At 20.1% G+C, this 13,356-nt stretch overlaps 3 protein-coding genes across 3 annotated transcripts; 2 read left to right on the top strand and 1 right to left on the bottom strand.

Annotated features, from left to right (window-relative positions):
• Positions 1-361: 361 nt before the first annotated feature.
• On the top strand, positions 362-5,443 carry PRSY57_0820200 (hypothetical protein; the record flags this gene model as incomplete). Its single annotated transcript, XM_020114742.1, has 3 exons — positions 362-1,109; positions 1,287-3,911; positions 4,074-5,443. The coding sequence occupies 3 exons, from the start codon at positions 362-364 to the stop codon at positions 5,441-5,443; spliced, it is 4,743 nt and encodes a 1,580-aa protein (XP_019970582.1).
• A 654-nt stretch (positions 5,444-6,097) lies between these two features.
• On the top strand, positions 6,098-8,470 carry PRSY57_0820100 (hypothetical protein; the record flags this gene model as incomplete). The annotated part of the gene is made up of 1 exon (XM_012907140.2): positions 6,098-8,470. One exon carries the CDS (start codon positions 6,098-6,100, stop codon positions 8,468-8,470), a length of 2,373 nt encoding a protein of 790 aa, XP_012762594.2.
• A 774-nt stretch (positions 8,471-9,244) lies between these two features.
• On the bottom strand, positions 9,245-12,545 carry PRSY57_0820000 (2-oxoglutarate dehydrogenase E1 component; the record flags this gene model as incomplete). The annotated part of the gene is made up of 2 exons (XM_012907139.2): positions 9,245-12,203; positions 12,388-12,545. The coding sequence occupies 2 exons, from the start codon at positions 12,543-12,545 to the stop codon at positions 9,245-9,247; spliced, it is 3,117 nt and encodes a 1,038-aa protein (XP_012762593.1).
• Positions 12,546-13,356: the final 811 nt, after the last annotated feature.

The following is a 13,356-nucleotide window of genomic DNA, read 5'->3' as shown; positions in this document are numbered from 1 at the left end:
TATATATATATATATATATATATATATATATATATATATATATTTATATATTTACATTATACTTATTTAAATAACCCATTAAACATTTTGTTTTATTTAAGAAAATATAAAAAAATAAAATTCAAGATTGTAACTATGGAAGCTCCTTTATTCTTTTAGGAATATATAAAATAATTGCATTTGTTTGAATATTCAGACATATATAATATATAATATATAATACATATGTCCATTTGTTTTTAATTATTAATATAAATTAAAAATTATAATAATGAAATGTATATATGTATATATATATATATATATGCATATATTTTTTTTTATATATTTATTATAATTGTTCATTTTCGTGTTGTAAAAAATGAAAGATAATAAAATGAGTAAGAATAATATATTTATATATAATGAGAAAGTTAAAGAATTATTGTATGAACTTATTTTGTTAACTAATAAGCTATCGATATATAGAAAGAAATATATTAAATATATAAGAAGAAAGATTGATTATGATAAATATAAATCTAAATCTAAATTTAATAATAATGATGATAATTATGCATTTTTATTGTTTAAGAATTTTAATTATAATAACGAATTTTTAATACATAAATATGTAAAATTTAAAGAAGGGAAAAGGAGGTATATTTCAAATGGGAAGCATAAAAAAGAATTGAATTCTTCTTATGATATCCTTGAATATTATGATAAATTTATAAATAACTTATTATATTTATGTAATAATCATACAGATATATATATCGAATTTTTATATGTTTTATTAATAAACAGTCAATTATATAATCGTTTTCTTTTTTTAAGTACATACATATCCGGGGATAAAAAAGACCACTTCCTTTATTTAATATATAATCATTTTTTAATATTGGTAGAATATTATTATTATTATAAAAACTCTTTATATTTCGATGATCTATATAACAACTTGAAGAATACTTATGACAAGATACAAACCAAAGATAACGATAAAGAACATTACATTGAAATAAAAAATATAAATCAGAATCATCAAAAAGGGAACCACAAGAATTTATGTTCTAACAAGGATATAAAAACAAGCGCAGTATCACCTATACAAAATTTTAAAAAAGGTAAGAAGGGATAAAATAAAATGAACCAAACATGAATATATATATATATATATATATATATATATATATATATATATATATATATATACATATATATTTATATATATTTATATATATTTATATTTTTATTTATTTATTTTACATATATGTTTTATTTTTTTACTCTAGTAAATACAGATCCATATACCCATTTTTACAAAAAAGAAAGAGTAGAATTTCTTTATAATTACTCAAACAAAAGAAATGAAAATTTTTTTAATATTAATAATTGTAAGTGCTCTAGTAAGGAGAGTAATCAATCCTTCTCAGAATATGAATCATTAAAGAAGAAAGCAAATGAAAAATCTATATTTTTTAATAAAGAAGAAAATGTTCATTATGTAGATGATGATAAGAATGATAATAGGTTGTTGAATGAAAATGCCCATAAAAAAAAAAAAAAAGGAAAAGAGACAAAAAATATTTTTAATAAATTTTTTTTTAATTTATCTGAAAGTCAAAATAGTCTTAGAAATTTATATCAAAATTTTTATTCAAAAAATAAAAATAGGTCGTACGATTTACAATTCATAGATAACAAAAAAAGAAATTCATTACAAAATAAATGTTTCTTATTTACAAATGTAAATAATTTTAATATTAAACAATATTATAAACTGAAACATATATTTTCTATATTTCAAAAATTAAAAATCGAACATTTATATATTTTATTATATTTCTCTTTGTCTATATTATCAACATTATTTCATATATATTTGACGAGAATTATGCTTAATCAAAAAAACCCTTTTTTTATAAGTACTTATTTGTTTTATTTATCTAAAAAGGTTAAGAATAAAATTTTTAATAATTTATATAAATATATACAACCTAATAAAGATTGTACGAATAGGTATATGTTTAAAAGTGATGACATACAAGAACAAAAAAAAAAAAAAAAAATAATAAATAATGATACGTTGATAAATGAGTATGTATCAAATCAAATTGGAAATTCACTGAATGGGGGAAAATTATATTTTCACGTTACAAAAAATAGCAAAAATAATAATAATAATAATAATAAGGATAATTATGATAATAATTATGATGATAATAATAATAAGGATAATTATGATAACAATTATGATAACAATTATGATAACAATTATGATGATAATAATAATTGTCGTGTACACGAAAAAGATATAACTGATCAAGATGTATCTATACATTATTTAATTAAAAAATACAAACACAATATAGATAACCAATTTGTTAATTTATATTATAAAAATAAACATAACACATCTAATGATTCTATTACATTGATCAACCATTTAACATGTGAGAATTCACTACAAAATCTGAACAAATTAAATGTGAATCATATTATTAATAAATTTACAAAAGAAAAACAAAACGATATAGACAATATGGATTCATTTGATTATAATATAAAAATGTTACATACACTTCAACTTAAAGATAATTTAAAAAAATTGAACTTTCAAATTATTAATACAAAACATGAAAACGATATATTAGAAGATTGTAACGGTGTACTAGAAAATATAATAAATAAAGAAGAATATAATATCCTATCGGAAGGAGATGAAAAAACAAAAGATAAAGGAAATAAAAATGAAAAAAGAGAAGCATGCAATCAATATAATCATTATGATGATAATATTCATTACATACATATAACACAACGTAAGAATGATATAATAAAAGAAAATAATAAAAGTAATGATGAACCTATTGTTGAAGTATGCAAAATATATGATAAGTCAAAGAAACCTATTAATTTTCCTCAGGAATATATTAATAAAGATAAATTTTATAAATTTATTAAACATCATTTAGAAATGGAATATATTTATTTGTATTATAAAAATGTCGAAAAAGAGAAATTATTAAATTATGTAGGTTTTGAAAATCTAATAAAAAGCTTGAGTATCATATGCAATGAACAATTCTTTTCTTTTTATATGAATAAAATAAATGTGAAAAATATGTATGAAGATAATGATAATATATTAAATGAAGCTCATAATGTGAATAAACATACTATAAAAAAAAAAATCGGAAAAAATAAAGAACATGAAGAAAAAAATCCCCATGAATCAAATGAAGAAGGAGAAGAAGAAGATGAAGAAGAAGAAGAATATAATATTGACACATTACATTTAAATAGTATATATAAAGAACCTACATTAATCAATAATGAATATATTAAAAAAAAAATTAAAAGAAATAAATTATATACATACAAATTATTCAATAATCAAATAGAAACTTTATTAAACTCAAAAGAATTAATGGAGTATATAAAAAAACAAAAAGAGACAAAAAAAAAAAAAAATAAAAGTGAATTACAAAATGATGATTTTCTTTATATACAATCACAAAATGATAATAATATTATAAATAATAAAGATCAACATATATATAATGATATATTCAAATTTATACAAAATAAAAATTATCACAATAAAAATGATGATATTATACATTCAAATTGTAGTTCATATGAAAATAGTGATTCAAGTGATAATTTAACATTATATAATTATTCAAAAAATTATTATCATGAAAATAATGTAATTCTAGATTCTTTTCTTTTTTTTATAATTCATATATTTTATACCTTCTTACATTTTCATAATGTATATTTTTCATCACCCTATTTGAATCTATTCTTATCCTTTTCTATTAAGCTAATTTATAAATATAAAAATGTACTGCAATGTCCATCAAATGATTATAATATGGACATGTCTCTAGATCCATCCCATTTATCATATGAAAAAAGAGGTACCTCAACAAATAAAATAAATACAAACAGTTGATGAATAAATCAAAGACCATCCTACATGTTATAAATAAATAAATAAATAAATATATATATATATATATGTATATATATATATATGATTATTTTTTTTTTATTTTTTTTTATTTTTTTTTTTTTTTTAGAAAATGGACCTACCACAAATTATGACTTACCCGAGCAAAACATCCGTTCGTCAAATAAACCCTTTAACCAAATTAATCTTTTGAGAAGAAAAAAAAATATTCAAAAAACATGCACACCTTATAATAATAGTAAGAATCATATATATAATGCTTGCTCTTCTGAAGATATAACAAGTATTAATGAAGAGGTATGTAACGTACCAAATATAATAGAACTTATTATAAAAAAACAAAAATTCATAAACAAAAAACAAAAGAAAAATTATTGGCTTATAGGAAATGATATATTTTTATTTGGAAAAGATAAAACAAAAGAATTTTTACCTAACACATTTGACATAATTATCAACTCTTTTTTCGATTTATGTATATCTATATGTAGTATGAATTTTAAATATATATCTCAAAAAAAACAAAAATTAAATATGTCATATTTTTGTAATAATATTATTTTTTATCATCATATTATAAATAAATCCTATAATGACAAAGCCTTAGATCTATTCAATAGAAATAATTATAATCATTCACTTGAATGCTATTCTTATTATTTTGATGAATTAAAAAATGATCAAAGTTTTATTGATCATTTTGGAAAATATAAAAACACGGATAATACTATTTTTGGACATAACATAGCTAGCCAAAAAAAAAAAAAAATAATCAATAATAATAAAATTATATCCAATACTAATAAGAACAATAATCATATAAATGATATGATAGGAATGTATAAAACAAAAGAATTATCAAGTAATAGTTCGAATATATTAAATGAGAATAATTTAATAAAAAGGAAATCAAAAAAAAAAAAAAAAGAAAATAACCACAAAAATGAAAATAACCACAAAAATGAAAATAACCATAAAAATGAAAATAACCACAAAAATGAAAATAGTAATAATTCATTTGATTGTACACCAAATTATTATAATGATGATAATAATTATAAAGGTTATCTTTCCATTAGTAGTGATGAAAGCTTAAACTTTTTAAAATATATTAAAAAGAAAACAACAAATCGAATATATATAGATGAAAATAATATAATAAATATGCTTATTAATATTGGATGTATTTTTATGAATAATATAAAATATAATGCGACTATTACATTAAATCATATTTATAAAATTAATCAATATGATCTTCTAAGCGATAGACAAAAATTCTACAATTATATACAGAAATCATTTTATAATAATAAACATATGACATTTCCATATATATATAATCAATATTTTTTATCTTTCTTCTTCTTTTTTAAAATTCATTATCTTTTCTTTTTAATAAAGTTTAAATGTGAAAATGAAATTTTTCTTAAGGCTTATTGGTTTCTCCATGCCGTATATAATATAACTCAAAATTGACATTTTAAGGAAAAAAATAAAATGAAATATATATATATATATATATATATAAGTAGTAAATATATATGTTTTTATCATCATGATTATGTTCTTATACTTCCGAAAATTAAATTATATGATATATATATATATAAATATATATATATATTTTTTTTTATGTGTATATCAACATGTGCTTATTTAATTTAACTTTTTTAATAAAACTAATGTATAATTTATAAGTTATTATTTTATTATTTTTTTTTTTTTTTTTTTTTTGGAATAGCTTTAATAAAAAGAGAAATATATATATATATATATATATATTTATTTATTTATTTATTTATTTATTTACGTATAATATGGCTTAATATGCATATTTATATATGTATTAATTTTTTTGTGATTATTCTCTTTTATAAACGTAATAATTTTTGTGTTTGTGTGATACACATATTAGGATCCAAGAAAAATATATATATATATATATTATATAATATGTACCATTATATGAATGGAAATGCAATTATTTGCTTAAGAAAAAAGGGAATATTTTAAAATTTAAATATAATATTGTTTTCCATGTTACAAAGAAAATACTGCCTCTCCCAAAATGCATATATGTATTTATTATTATATAATGCTCACTATTATTGGTCATATATATAATTTATAATGTGCCTTTCTCTTTTGTCGTTTTTCTTAGTTTTCTTTTACATTATATTTTTAAATCCTATATTATGTAAAAAGGTGTATTTAAATAATAATATTTTGTACATTAGTAGTTTGAAAAAGTTATGTTTAGGGAAATGCAAGAAGAGGTCATATAGTATAATAGTTCATTCTAATAATAATAATAATAATAATAATTATAATGAAGACTACCCTCAAAATTGGAAGGAACAAAATTTAAAAATTACCAATTTTGAAAAGGAAGATATAAAGATTAATAAACATTTAAATGTGAATATTTTTCGTACAGAGAAAAATACATCTATATATGATGAAGGATTATGTATATATAATATTCTTAAAGATATTGAAATTAAGGATGTAAAAAAGGTACCTTGTTTTGATCCCAATTTAGCTGACATAACAATAGAACAGAGTAAAAATAATAATAATAATAATAATAATAATAATAGTAGTTGTAGTAGTAATAATAATATAGGAGTGAAAAAGAACCAATCAGGTGATGATATATATACATTAAGACCAAATAAAAAAAATAGTTACTTAGAAAATACATTAATATATAAAGATACTAATTATGAATTGCCATATGTTTTAAATTATTATCCAGATGATGTGTTTATTTTTAATTTCGATGGGGTTATAAATTTAAATAAGCAAGAAAAAATTGTAGTTGCATTCTTAACTTTTTTAAAAATATTTAATCAACCTTTTGTTTTTAATAATAAGAAGGTAAACAATTTAATGCTGTATGACTTTCTTGAGAAAGAAGCAAATCATATCTTTCAAGATAAAGATGAAAAGGTTCAAAATAATGAGAGCTCAAATATATGTAACAATAATAATGAGGGGGATGAGGAGAAAGACCCGTTTATATTGCATAAACTGATGCCGAAATTTTTTTATACCAGACTTCTTCATATTTATAAATATTTAAAAAGAAACGAAGATCTTGTTATAGTAATTAAATATATATATGATGAAATAAATAATATTTGTGTAAAATATAATTATGATATAAATGAACTAATAACATTATCAAATGAAAAAAATGTTCTAGCGAAAAAATTAAATGAAATTAAAAATTGTAAAAGTGGAACAGAACAAAATGATAAATATGATGATAATAATAATAAAAAAAATAAAAATAATAAAAATAATAATAATAATAATAATAATAATAATAATAATAATAATAATATAAATAGAGAAGATATTATTAATAATAATAACCATTGTGATAATGTTAATAGTTATGAGGTTGTTAAAGAATTAACTATGGGAACTTTTAATCCCAACATAATTTATAAATATAAAAATATCGAAAACTTATTTAATATATTTCCATGTTTTCGTGCTGAGTTTGAAGACTTTTATATAAATAATATATATTTAAAATTATATGAAAAATATAAATTGGATTATAAATTTGTACACAATGAATTTAAGAAAATCAGAAATAATTTAATGAACACACATAAAAACGCATATATAAATTTAATAAAATATAGATATATATGTAACAATTTAAATGATGAAGAAAGAAAAAATCATGAAACTTTTAATTTTACTTGTATAGATATTATAAATCATAATATTAATATTTTTAGAAAACCTATATATATAATGTCTACTACAGAAAATTATGATTTTATTAAATATACATTAAATATATTTGGATTACATATCGAAAGACAAGAAGATCATAACTTGCTACGCATTTTTGGATATGATACTTTATATCCATCTCATACGAATTATTCAAATAAATATAATAAAATCATATTTCAACTCCGAAATCTTTTTAAAACAGATTATTTTAATAATGAACATAAAAATAATCAAAAAGATGATTATATTTATGATAAATATAATATTGATATAAATTATTTAAATTATTTTAATAAAACACATCAAAAAGATTATTATTTTAAGAATAATATGAATTATATGAATATACTAAAAGAAAAATGTGATTTAATTAATATTATTATCAAATCATTCCATGAGGATACCAATTCTATGATACATATTGTCGATCATAAATATGATGATTTAAATGCTTTAAGTAATGATTCAAGAATTTCTAAAAATGTCAGATTATACTTTTGTGAATGGGGATATAATACATTCGAAGAAAAACAAAAAGCCTTATTTCATGATAAAATTAAAACATTTCAAATGTCTTATAAATTAATATTTCTGTCTTGTACTCTTCAAAATTCTCCTAGAAGAAAACATACACATGGAAAAGGATTAGAAACTGATTTTTATTCAAAATTTATGCACAAATATTGTTTGCAAAATAATTTGTTATCAAAAGTGGATATGTATAACGAGCCTATACAAGAGTGATTTTTTTTTATGATTCGACATAAAACTTGGAATATACATAAATATGTAAATATATATATATATATATATATGTTTACTTATTTATCTTAATAATATATGATATATATTATAGTTCACTTTTTCGTAATATACAATATTATAAATTATATATATATATATATATGCATATATATATTTTTTTTTTTATGTTATAGTTTACTTTTTTTATAAACATACAAGTTTTTATTTTTTATTTTTTATTTTTTATTTTTTATTTTTCATTTTTTCTTTTTTCTTGTTTTTTTTTTTTTTTTTTCTCCTTTAAACATAAATATATATGCAATACATTCAAATTCACAAAAATATAATTTTAATTAAAAAAAAAAATTATAGTAAAATTTTAACAATAATATGTTATTCATATTTATATATTGAATTTTTAAAACATAAAACATATATCTTTCTATTATATATATATATTTATACACATATGTCTTAATGTACAAAATATATAAATCTTAAACAAAAAAAAAAAAAAAAAAAAAAAATATACATATATACATGTATACATATATACATACATAAATATATGTGGTTAATGCATATAATATGCTACTCAAAATTATATTAGTACAAATGCTTTGTTTAATTTAAACATAAAAATTTCCTTGGGATTAAAAAGAAAAAAATAAATAAAAAATAATACATTTAGATGGTAACACATGTAAATATATATATATATATATATATATATGTGCTTATTTGGATAAACCATTTAATAATTCTAAAAAAGTTTTATAACGCATCGGTATATTTTTGAACATGCATGTTATATTTTTTATCCAAATTAAATGCATCAACTAAAAATTCATGTAACTGATAAAGATGTAAATTAAGATCACCTGCTGATTGCGCTGCATATACATCCCTTCCTGAATAACGTACCTCAGGAATTTGAATATTCCATTTGGGGTTATCCTTTTTTAATTGTTTTATAGATGCTTCAATACGACGAGAGACATAAAACCATGGACCCATATTCATATGTTCTTCTTGTGCCCATATAATATCTCTTAAATTTGGATAAGTCTGTAAATCATTCATTATTTGTTTAAATGGGAAAGGAGATAATTGTTCTATTCTTGCAATAGCTACATCATCAATTTTATTTGTATATCTATAATTTAATAAATCATAATATACTTGTCCTGAACATAATATAATTCTTTTGATTTCTTTTTTATCCTTCAACTTATGTCCAACTTCTTCTGGTAAATAAGGTAAAAATTCCGTGTTCGTTAAAAAGTTTTCAATTTTATCAAATGCCATTCTCATTTTCAACATTTTCTTGGGTGTTATTACAATTAATGGTTTCCTAAATGATCTATGCATTTGTCTCCTTAAAGCATGGAAAAAATTAGATGGTTTACTACAATTTATAACCTGCATATTATGCTGCTGAATAATCTTATTATCCTTTTCAACAGAATAGGTAGCTATATCTTCTCTATCATCACACAATTGTAAAAATCGTTCTATTCGAGCAGATGAATGCTCAGGACCTTGTCCATCATATCCATGAGGTAATAACATAACAATACCAGATTGTTTATTCCATTTTGTTTCACCAGATGCAATATAATTATCAATCATAACCTGAGCTCCATTAGCAAAATCACCAAATTGAGCTTCCCAAATAACAAGAGCATCTGGATGTTCATAACTATATCCTATCTCATAACCTAAACATGCATATTCAGATAAAAGAGAATTATTTACTTCTATGGTATGTGGTGTTTTTAATGAATCAAATATATTATATGATTCATATGTTATTTGATCATGTAATACCGCGTGTCTATGAGAAAAAGTTCCTCTTTGTGAATCTTGACCAGATAAACGTGCATGGAATCCATCAGATAATAAGGTTGCATAAGCTAATAATTCAGCGGTACCAAAATCTATATTTTTCCCTGTTTCTAAACTATCTATTCTACTTTTAAATAATTTTGTTATTATTGGATGAGCAGTGAAATTTTCACGTAATGTAAATATTTTTTTCCCAACATTTATTAATACATCTTTTTCTACTCCCGTTTTTCGTGAGGGGGAAAATTTTTGTGGTGTTACCATATGTTCCCATTGAGGTAAATATTTTTCCTTAGGTGTTGGTACAAATGATTTAGATTTCTCATACACTTGTTCATAGAAATTAAATATATCAGTTTTATTATCTTCAAATTCTTTAAGAGTAATAATATTTTCATCAATTAATTTTTTACTATATATATCTAGAACTGATTTATGTCTAGCTATTACATCGTATAATAATGGATTGGTAAATTTAGGCATATCTAATTCGTTATGTCCAAATCTCCTATAACCTACAATATCAATAATAGTATCAATATTAAATTTATTTCGAATATCTAATGCTAATTCGAATACATATGTTACAGCTTCTGGATCATCTGCATTTACATGTATAATTGGTATATCTATACATTTAGCTATATCTGTACAATATTTTCCTGACCTTGCATCTATTGGATATGTAGTAAAACCTATTTGATTATTAACCACGATATGTATAGTACCCCCCACATTATAACTTGGTAATTTAGACATTTGAAATGTTTCATATGCAATTCCTTGTCCAGCGATAGAAGCATCTCCATGTATAGTTATAGGTAACACTTTCTTTTTTTCTTTATCATTACAATAATATTGTTGTGCTCTAGCTTGTCCCATTAAAATAGGATCAACAGATTCTAAATGAGATGAATTGTCTACGATACCCATATGTATATATCTTTCTGAATCTTCATCATAATAATCAATTTCAACACCTAAATGGTATTTTACATCTCCAGTATTTCCCCATATATTATCACTAAAACCAGTTTTCCCTCTAAATTCTGACATCATTTGTTCTAATGGTTTATGTAATACATTAAATAAAACATTCAATCGACCCCTATGAGACATACTCATCAATACACTATCTACATCTAACTGAGCAGCCCTTTTTATTAATGCTTTCATACCAGTAATTAATGTTTCACACCCATCAACTCCAAATCTTTTTGTTGTAGCAAACTTGGCTGCCATATAATTTTCAAATATAAATGCTCGAGCAGTATATTCTAAAATCCTTTTTTTCATCTTAGTATCATATTCATATTTTTTGTCCTTTTCTATTCTTTGTATTATATAATTTACTATATTTTCATTTGTTATATGCATATATTCAAAACCAATAGTACCACAATATGTTTCTTCTAATCTTTTTAATAAATTTCTTAAATTACATTTTTTCATACCATTACTTGAAAAACCACTAATCGACGGTAAATCAAAAAAAAACTCTTTATCTAAATCATCTTCATTAAAACCAAAATCTACGTATGTCATTTTCTTTTTACAAGGTTCATAACAAACACTAGTATATGGAGGTTCTTTTGGTAATGCCAAAGGATTTATATTAGCATATAAATGTCCTTTTTTTTGATACCATCTAATTAATTGAACAATCCTGGCTAAATCATAAATATTTTCTGTTTTCCCTTTTTCAAGCATTTCATTATTCACATATGTAATTCGAAGATTATTATTCTTAAGCACATCATGAAAACAATTACTATTATTATAATTATCAGTCTTTCGATTTATTTTTATTGGGTTATTATAATTATCCATTTTTTCATGTGGATACATGCTAAATAAAGAGTCCCATGATTTGTGTAAATTGTTTCTAAAATGAAAAAAAAAAAAAAAAAAAAAAAAAATATATATATATATATATATATATATATATATATATTTATATATATATTTATATATGCAGCAATGTACATATATATATATATATTAATATAAATATATGTATATATACAAATGAAAGTTTTTTTCTATATTGTGCCTGTTGCACATTATACCTGTCTTCTTTCCATATCTTATATGTATTCTCAATATACGAGGTCATACTTGGGTTAAAATTATAATCATACAAGCAAGAGCTTAAATGAAATGATCGTGTTCTTATATCTTTTCCATTATTTCTTACCAAATTATTTGTGTGAAAAAATTTTCTCATCGTCCGAGAATATGTAAATATATATATATATATATATATATATATATATATGCACATATATATATATATATTTATGTGGTACCTTCTAATATTTTATTTTATTTTATTTTTTATTTTATTTTTTTTTTTTTTTTCTCCTTATTATATTGATATATCAAAATATACTTTTAATTTTCCTATTTTTTTTTCTTTTTAGGAAAATATAAAATGTTGTATGTATAATATAAATATTATACATATGCAGATTTATATATAATTATAAGAAGGAATAAAAAAAAAAAAATTACATATGTAACTTCCCAATTGACTATTTTAACATATATATATTATTATATGTATATTTTTCTTTACATGAGAAATTCTTATAATTTAATTATATATATATATATATTTATATATATATATGTTTCATTCTCTCCAATATTAAAAATAAAAACATTTCAAAAAAAAAAAAAAAAAAAAAACAATAATATCCATATAATTATTTATTTATATAAGTATAAAGAAAACTCTTTTCATCTTTTAGGTAACACTCCTTTAAGGTCATGTCCAAGAGAGAAAAAAATATATAATATATTTATACATATATTATAAAATAAGTATATAAATATTTGATATATAATTCAAAATATATAATACTTCATCATATAATTACACATATATAATTCATGTTCAAAAAAAAAAAAAAAAAAAAAAAACGAAAAAACTTTAATTAACATAATACAATACCATTTTTATAAAATTACAGCTACAAGGAAAGAAGTTGTACACTATATATATATATATATATATATATATATATATATATATA

Source organism: Plasmodium reichenowi, chromosome 8 (genome assembly GCF_001601855.1).
Source record: "Plasmodium reichenowi strain SY57 chromosome 8, whole genome shotgun sequence".
Lineage (NCBI taxonomy): Eukaryota > Apicomplexa > Aconoidasida > Haemosporida > Plasmodiidae > Plasmodium > Plasmodium reichenowi.
This window is presented reverse-complemented; position numbering and strand designations above follow the sequence as displayed.